We start from the raw sequence: 9,352 nt of genomic DNA, 5'->3' as shown, positions 1-9,352 counted from the left end.
GACCTGCCAATTGCCAGTAGACATTAGTGTGTGTATGTGTGTGTTTGTGGTGTATGTGTGTGTCATAAAATTGGATCTTTAAAAGGGCATAGAAAGGGGAGTTCTGTTTGTACAGGGAGGTGGTATCTGATATGAAAGTGAGTATTGAGCAACAAGTTAAGGTATTTGTGTGTGGGGTGGTAAGGGTGTGTGTGTGTGTGTGTGTGTGTGTGTGTGTGTGCGTGTGTGTGTGCGTGTGTGTGTGTGTGTGTGTGTGTGTAGGCAAGAAAGGGAGACCGAGAGTGAGAAGGATATATTGTGTATGTGTGTAAAACAGAGAGAGAGAGCCAGAGAGTGTGTGTGCTAAATAACCTTCCTCTATTGATAAGGATTCAAAACATTTCACCACTCCAGATCAATAGAGAATGGCTCTTACTCAAATGTGAGCACACAAACTGTCCAGATTAGTGGTTTACAGACATATTAACATAGACATTATCTGATGGCCAGAAGAGTAATTAGTTTGTACTTTGAGCTCAATGTATATTCATGTAGTTCCACATGGAGAATGTTGTTTTGTTGCTTCGTCGCAATGAACTTGTTTAATTATTGCTGAACTTCAAAATGTCAGTAAGTGTTACAGTTTTTTTCAAATGCTTACACATTTTTTTCAAACTTTTTTTCAAAACTTAACACACAAATCCAACAACTGCACACACAAAATGCAAAATGCCTCGCTTCTCTTGCAGAATGAAGCACTGCATTCAAAATATCACAAACACGTCTCAAAAGCACACATTTGTCTCATGTTGCAAACACTTTTGCCATTATATTACAGTTTTGGATATATCATATACACACAGTTATTCAAAACCTAAAGCTCTTCTTTCATGAGCTCCTTTGTACATTTCTGTACAAGATTGAAAGTAAATGGCAGAGATGATGAAAAATTCATAGTAAACACGAAAACAAGATTGAAAACAAACTTATTTGTTTACTATAAGCATGTGTGGTTGTGAATACAGTATTACACAGTACAAAAGAAAGAGTGTAGTAGGACAGAAACCAAACCTAATTTTGAAAAAGGTGATTACGGAATGGTGTGTCTGTGTGTGCCATGAACTGTAGCATACAGTAATATATACTATTTTATACAATATTGTCAGAATGTCTTCTTACAGTCACTTTACTGTTGCACGGTATGATACAGTAATCCACCAGACTGTGACCAATCATGCAGTGCACTGCAGTCAATGGATGCATGGGTGCTAAAATATGTTTGTGTATAGTATACCGTGTGTTGTGCTGAAACAGCTATTAGGTGTACATTAGAACATGTGTATATTACAGTATATTGTTACATACCTGTTATGTTTTCTACAGTACAGGTTCAAGGTTCAAGGAAATCCATTTGCTTCCTGTTAGAATTGTGTGTGTTACATGGAGAATTGTGTGTTGTGTTTTGCAAAAAGTGTTTTATGAAATTGAAAACTGAGTCAAAGGCCCAAAATATGCATATGGTTTTGCAGATTTGAGGTGTGGTTCTGGTGTTTGAGTGTCAGGTTTCAGAATTTGTGTGTAAGCATTTGAAAAGTCGATAACAAGCTAATCACTGGTGTTGTTTTGAATTCTTGGAAAAGCCTCTGTTTCCTGGAGAAGAGAGTATTGTCCTGTTGTGAAAGACAGAATCAATATAACAAACCTGGGGCCCTGCTTTTGGAAGGTTTCACTTTGCATTCTACAGTACTTTGATTCTGAGTTAGGTAGATACTCTTATACTAACAACCTACTCACTCATCAAAGAGAGCCTGCCTGCCTGCCTGCCTGCCTGCCTGTCTGTCTGTTCATCCATTTGTTAGTCTGTCCAGGGTCCCTGTTGTTGCTGAGTGGGTGGTCTGGACTGAGAGAGCTGCACTGGAAACCTCACACCAACACACACACACACCACACACACACACACACACACACACACACACACACACACACACACACACACACACACACAGCGCTACAAGCATCCCACTGACACAGCAGAGAGATCCAGGAAGCCTTCTTCCAGATGTGTGACATTAATTACTTCAACCAAAACATGAACCGGTAGCTCTCACTGTGTGTGTGTGTGTGTGTGTTGTCGTGCATGTGCATGAGAGAGAGAGAGAGAGAGAGAGAGAGAGAGAGAGAGAGAGAGAGAGAGAGAGAGAGAGAGAGAGAGCGAGAGAGAGAGAGAGAGAGAGAGAGAGAGAGAGAGAGAGAGAGAGAGAGAGAGATGGGTTTTTATGGTGTGTATGTGTGTGTGAATGAGAGAAAGAGAATGTTTTTTTATGGTATGTTATAATGCTGTTTAAAAGCAGTAGTTAAACCAGTGAGAAAGTCCAACCACAATGTATGTTCCTCAGGACAGTATTCCTGTCAGGCCAGGAGGGAGTGGACGGGCTCCTGCTCTAACTGAGAACATTCTCAATGACTCAGATTTTCAAAAAGCTCTGAAGAAGAAAACTGATTCATCATTTGATAAAGATCACTCTCTCCCTCGATCTCTCTCCTCCACTTAAAATCCCCCCTTAATCTGTCATGTTCTTCCTCCTCTTCTCTCCCTCCATCTGCCCCCATCTTCCTCCCTCCCTGCCTCCCGCACTTTCTCCTTCCTCTCCTACTCTCCTCCGTGCTGTCGCCCAGCCCTAGTGTCAGGAAGCCCAGGGGTAGTCAGCTCTGATTGATCCAGGATGGGATCAGCAGGTTATGAGAACATTCTGCCGTTTCCACCTCCGACCCCCGACCTCCGGGGGTGGTAGGCTCCCTGTACATTCAAACAATACCTCCGGACCGGCCCACTGTGGGGGTGAGAGGGGGATTCATTTAATGGAGAGAGCGAAAAGGAGAGAGGTGTAGGAGGATGTCTCAGGAGAGAGGAAGTCTCTGATTGGGTCCTGCCGGAGATCCTATTGTTTATATTGCATTTCTCTCTCTCTCTTTCTCTCCATCTGTCTTTCCCTCTCTCTCTCCTACTCCTTTTCTTGAGCTCCTTTTTACGTCTCTCTTCAGACATCTGAGGAGTATTACATCCAGTCAGGGTCAAGCTTATGATTCAAACCAAGAACATATGTTGTGTGTGAGTGTGAGAGTTAGTGTGTGTGTGTATAAGGGGAGGGGGAATTCCCCATCTTTCACTCTACTGAAGGATGGAAGGAGAATTTGTTTTTGTTTTTCATTGTTCCCTGATCTGATATCACACAGAACACTGTTGTTGATCAGCATGGCTCCTCAAATCCCTCAGAGGAGAGAGAGAGAGAGAAGAGAGAGAGAGAGAAGAGAGAGAGAGGAGGGGGTGATTCATCTCGATCAGCACACACTTGACCGAATACTGAACGTCACTTTTCCTGGACAGACCGGTGTGTCTGTCCCTAGACTTACAACACCCAACTGAACCTGTGTGTCTGTCTCTGTGGAGTAACTCAGCTCTGTGGAGTAACTAGGGAACTTGCTAGTGAGATGGTGACAAACCAAACACAAGCCAACAAACTGGAAAGTCAACTTGATTTTATTAAGATTTATTTAACTCAGTTGAATTACACAACTATTGTCTTCGAGAGATTATTTTTCTTTTAACAAATGGAATCTACAAATAACTGGTTCAATTTTGTAATTACAATAAAAAACGATAGCATCAAAATATCCTTTGCAAAAAAATATAAACTCAATCACTTTGGATGCAGGGCGGTTTATACATTTGCCCGTTTGTTACAAAAAAATATGAGAAAAAGACAAAAAGAAACAAAAAACATAAACAAATCAAGCCAGATGCTTTTACGTATTTACATATTTACATTAAGGCATTTCAGTTGGAGAGAGCGGAGAGGATCAAAGCCCACCTCACTAGCACAAGCCAATAAATAGGAAGAGCTTAACACAACCGCAAGTACAGTAGTACACCCTGTAAGTTCTAGAAATGATGAGTCCTGTGCTCTAGGCTCATCTCTTGTGTGTCTTGACGACTTCTGTGTTCTAGAATGAGTCCTCTGTTCAAGTTTGAGTGGTGCGAGTCAAAACACTGTATCCATTCTAGTCCCAGCCTACTTCCTAAGTGGAGGAAGAGGAGCATGCAGTTCACGGGTAATAACGAAGATGGCGATCGCAGTGCTCTAGGTATCAGATGAGCCAAATCACATATTTTGACGAGTTCTAGTGCAAATTAAGAGATTTTCACAATCCTGTTTGTCATTTCAGTTCGACAAACATGGAGGCGTGAACCGATTCGTCTCTGTAGCTGGGTGCTGGGTCAAGTGCTTTCTGTGTGTGTAGGTCAGTGAATGAAATAGTGTTGTTATCTACCTGCAAGTGTGCGTCTGTTAGTGTGTGCGTGTATACATATGTGTGTGTGTGATTCCTGTAGGGTGTGGTTCTGGTTAAAGGGTTGACATCCCTGTCATCCCCAGACTGGTATCTTGCCGAACCTGTCTACTAACCATGTACCAACATGATGTTAGGTGAATGGTTAGGTGGTAGGAGTGTGTGTGTGTGTGTTTTTGTGTGTTAGTTCTGGTGTCTCTTCATGTGCAGGGCCAGATGGTCGGAACGCGAGAAGCTTCGGCTGCACACGGAGCACTGGAAGGGCTTGGCGCCTGTGTGCTTCCTGTAGTGACGGGTGAGCTCGTCCGAACGCGCAAACCGCCAGTCACAGCCCTCCCAGGTACACCTGTATGGCTTCTCACCTGCAGGAGATTAGAGGAGAGGAGGAGACGAGATGAGAAGAGGAGGCGAGGTGAGAGAAGAGGACGAGAGGGGAAGAGAGGAGGAGAGAGAACAGCAGGAGAGGAGTAGAGAAAGGGAGAACGGGTTACAATGGGGCCAGACCAGCAGAGCTACACAATCTGCCTTCATTCAGATCTCGTCATTTCATCCAGTGCATGTGCAAGAGAGAATTAGAAGGGGAGGGAGAAGAGGGTTTTCTTGCCCCATTGGGGGTACAAACACTCCCCGCACATAGAAACACACACAACGTTCTCAGCATCTCAGATAATGGATGTTGATGGACCCCAGAGGAGAAAGACCAGATGCATTAGCATCCATACTGCAGAAAGAGATGTGTGTGTATATCTGTGTGTTTGGATTCCACTCTCTTTCTCTCTATCATATGACCTCTTACACACACACACACACACACGCACACACACAACAAACAACACACACAGTCACAGAGGTGCAGGGCATGCTTTAATATCAATCCATTAATATTGTAAAACAAAACACCATCAGCTCACAGAATGGGAGTCGGATATAATCTCAATACCACAAACAGCAAACACACACACGCCTATTCTCACACACGGACACATACACACGCATTGGGAGGTGTACATCTGCAGATCAAAGTACTGCTCGAACACACACAACGTTGGAATTTGGAGATAATGTATCAACAGAAGAATGTTGCTGCGGCTTGGCTGATAGCCTATCATTGCTGGTGTGAGGCCACCATCTAGGCTAATGTGTTTATATACAACCTGTCTCCTCGAACAGCCAGCCTTTTTGAGACATGATATACTGAGACTGGAGCGGAAGGCTACAAGTTGGAGTTGGGAGGCGTCGTGCTTGAGATCAGGGATAAGATAAAGACGGCTCATACTTATTAGTCCAATTAAAACGAGTGTGTGTGTGTGTCTGGTCCAGCAGAGAAGAGAACATGCCCCAGCTGGCTACTTGTGCCGCCTGCAGCCCCGGAATACTCCGTCCCCCCTGCCCCCCCCCCCCCGTCCCCCCCCGTCCCCACCAGCAACATATGCTGCTATTTCACGAGTCTCGGAGAGTGGATGGACAGCCATTATTACATTACACATTTACAGAGCTGACACACAACACACAGGAGGAAGAGGAGGGGAGGGGGGGGGGGGCGAAGATAGGAGAGGAAGAAGGGGCCCATCTCACTGAGGAGCAGAGTCACATCCAACACACTAATGGGGGGGGTGGGGGGGGCGGAGCTGGAAGTGTGTCACCGCGGTGCCACACCTCTGCCTAGCAACACCCCGTTGACAAACCAAAACAAGTGTGCGAGCGCCTGGCGCGGCCTGGGCCAACCAGGGGGGGGGGAATCGTCTTACCCGTGTGAGTCCTCAGGTGGGCCTTCAGGTGGGAGGACTTGGTGTACACCTTCTTACAGCCTGAGAGACACAGAGAAGAAGAAGGAAGGGTTACCATGTTGGGTCAGTGATGTGGGTGGTTTTCCCCAAACACAGACAAGCTCTAGTAGATCCACACACAGGCTAGGAGTTGGAGGTAGAAGCTAACTTTCAAAGCCTGGATCGAGTGATATCCAAGAGGTATGACAAACCCTGCAGCCAGGAGACCGAGTAGGGGACTGGGGAGAGAGTCAGGCCTTCCAGGCTGTGAGCGACTACGAGAGAGAGAGAACGAGAGAGAGAGAGAGAGAGAGAGAGAGAGAGAGAGAGAGAGAGAGAGAGAGAGAGAGAGAGAGAGAGAGAGAGAGAGGAGAGAGAGAGAGAGAGAGAGAGCGCAGAAAGTGAGAGCAGAAAGTGAGAGCAGACAGGGACCAGAGTGAGAGAACGGGAAGAGAGAAGAGAGAGCGCCAAAGCGAAGAGAGCGATAGCAGAGAGAAAGAAAGGGCTAGGACTATGAGAGAGAACGGAGAGAGCACAAAACAGAGACTCCTGTGCTCCGAGAGGGCCAGTATAAACACGCCTAGCCCTCCTCCAGCCTACTATTCTACAATGCCACAGCCAGGGGCCATCTGGAGGCAGGGGGCAGGGAGGGGAGTGCTGGTCTCCTGGAGAGAGATCTCTAATGGGAGATACACACAGTCTTTTGAGTGTGTGTGTGTGTGTGTTTTGCGTATTCGCTTTGATTTGCCCTGTCATTTGGAGAGGACTGACTCATATCAATCTGACAAGACACTGTATGTGTGTGTGTTTAGTCTATTCCCTCTGGTTAAAAGCCTGTCTGTCTGTTGAATAATTTAACATGAGATCACTCTGCACTCAGAGTCGAACTGGGAAGTTGGGTGCAGGACTCACACACAAACACTGACAAGTCGACTTAATTGATGCATTAAGAAAACATGCACAAAACAACACAATCAATAATTGATTACAGGGCAAACTTGACAAACAATAACGCCCTGCATGTGTGTGCGTTTGTGTGTGTGAGTGTGTGTGCGAGTGCTCCTGACCTGGAAAGTCACAGTGGTGTATCCTACGTTTCTCCAGGTCTGGGTTGGTCCTGCGGTTGTATCGTACAGGCATGGCGGAATGGCCCTGGGCCTGGCCTGGAGCAGGGCTGGAGCCTGGGGCTGGAGTAGGCCGGAAGCTGGCGGCCGGGCTGCGCTGCTGGGGGAGAGGCTGGGGATGTTGACAGCCAGCTTGGAGGCAATGGTGGCAGCGTAGGAGGGTGGGGGGACAGGTTTAGCAGCAGCTCCGTCTGTCTGTGAGGGCTGCCTGCTCTGAGCTGGGAGGGGAGGGGGGCAGGTAGGGGGCTGGAGCTTGCTGCTGCTGCTGCTGCTGGAAGAACTGTGTGTGAGGGTGTGTGTGCGCGGGGGTGTGAGGGTGTGTGGGTGCTGGGGGTTGCGAGTGGCTGTAGTGCAGGCTGCTGTAAGACTTGCCAGTCAGTTGTCCCTGAGAGGCTAACTGAAGGTCGTGAAAGGTTGCCATCGGTGATGACCCCATGCGCTGGTGATGAGCATCTGTCTGGTTGCCGTGGTGATGCAGGGAGGCGGAGGACGAGTCCAGGTCCGTACTCAGCAGCTGGAACAGCGAACCGTCGTGGCAGGAAGCTCAAACAAAGTCATTTCCTCCTTTACGTACACCTGCCCCGCCCCCCGCCGGGTCACATGGCTCCCCGCTGCAGCCCGATTGGCTGAACACGCTAGTGAACTCCGGCAGGCCGGCAAGGACGCTGTCAATGGCTGCCGAGGTTCCGGTAGCGATGGCGCCCACCCCGCTCCCAGAGCGTGGTTGGGGGGGTGTTGGTGGGGGGAGTAGAGCGAGGAGGCCTCCGTCTTCACCTGGCTGTGGTGGGGGCGGGTGGTCCGACACAGGCCCATCCTCAGGTAGGCTAGGTCTGGCAGGAAGACGTTCATGTTGATGCTGTAAGGGGAGCAGGCCGGGGCCCCCCTGGTCCTCGCTGAAGAACTGGTCCACCCCGGACACACTGTCCCGCCTGGAGCTGGACAGCTCTGGGGGGGGCATCAGGACTTGGGGGGATAGAGGTACTTATCCAGCTCACACCTAACCTGGGGGGGAGACAGACAGAGAGAGAGAGAGGGAGAGGGAGAGGGAGAGGGAGAGGGAGAGGGAGAGGGAGAAGGAGGGAGAGAGAGAGAGAGAGAGAGAGAGAGAGAGAGAGAGAGAGAGAGAGAGAGAGAGAGAGAGAGAGAGAGAGAGAGAGAGAGAGAGAGAGAGAAAGAGAGATTTTGGGAGATAGAGTATGAGAGATTGAGAGAGAGTGAAAGGGTGTGAGAGAGAGAGTGTGAGAGATCGAAGGAAAGAGGCAGGGAGAGAGACGGACACAGAGGAAGACAAACAAGATAACATGTGAGCTCTAGATATACAATCAATGCTTTCTGATCTCAGAGTAGCCCATTCCTCTTTCTCTCTCTCTCTACAAAAGGGCACGATGGACATCGATTGTCTTTGAGATTGATGGATGGATGGATGGTGAGGGATCTATCAACCACACCCCTGGGCCCCATTTGAAATGACAAAGATTTTAGTTTATTCTAACCTGTGAATTTCTATCGACCTCCCACCACCGTAGGCCTAGCCGATATGTAATGTCCACAGTATAGGTCAGATCGTTCGACCAGAGCGTTTGTCACAGACACTACACACGGATGCTTGTGCCGGTCGGTCGAACTGTTTAATAGCCCAGTCACCACTAAAACATTTATCGAGTTGTCATCAATGAGCGGCCGCTACATTCCCCCTCTGCATGCAAACTGCTCTTCTCCTCTACCCTCCCACGAAGCTCTCCACAGCCGGGACCGGCGAGAGACTAGCGGGTGAAACAGTGGAACAACCTGCGAAATATGTCATCTTCCTTTCCCTGCACGTCTCGGGTCAAGATAGGCCATCTCACCCCTTCGACTTGTTACTTGTAGGAGAGACACATTGTTTATAACACATCGAAAGGGCGTGGGATAATAATGCACAGGACTGTAAATTCCTAACTATAGTCTCATTTCGCCCACAGGTATTGTTAAGGAGTAGCAGAAGACAGTTGCGGGCCGCCACAGATGACACTGTCCTGAGCTTTCTGTTAGTCAGGCTTCTATTTCCATCGTTGCCATGGTCCAGCTGTTACATTAGGCCTACTCATGTATCTCGTTCACAAGTTCTTTCTTTTTTTTTATTATTAAGGCTCGGCG

General features: G+C 47.8%; 1 protein-coding gene across 1 annotated transcript; it reads right to left on the bottom strand.

The window, feature by feature from the left end:
• Window positions 1-3,496: 3,496 nt before the first annotated feature.
• klf5a (Kruppel like factor 5a) lies at window positions 3,497-8,609 on the bottom strand. Its single transcript, XM_062447607.1, is given in 10 exon segments — window positions 3,497-4,688; window positions 6,075-6,134; window positions 7,160-7,291; window positions 7,294-7,386; window positions 7,389-7,427; window positions 7,430-7,939; window positions 7,942-8,092; window positions 8,094-8,192; window positions 8,195-8,218; window positions 8,601-8,609. Coding segments are annotated over 10 exon segments (1,296 nt in total). The 3' UTR covers window positions 3,497-4,509.
• Window positions 8,610-9,352: the final 743 nt, after the last annotated feature.

The sequence above is a fragment of the Osmerus eperlanus genome, chromosome 21, assembly GCF_963692335.1.
Source record: "Osmerus eperlanus chromosome 21, fOsmEpe2.1, whole genome shotgun sequence".
In the NCBI taxonomy this organism is placed as follows: Eukaryota; Metazoa; Chordata; class Actinopteri; order Osmeriformes; family Osmeridae; genus Osmerus; species Osmerus eperlanus.
Note: the sequence above shows the minus strand (reverse complement) of the source record. Positions and strands in the feature narration are given on the sequence as shown.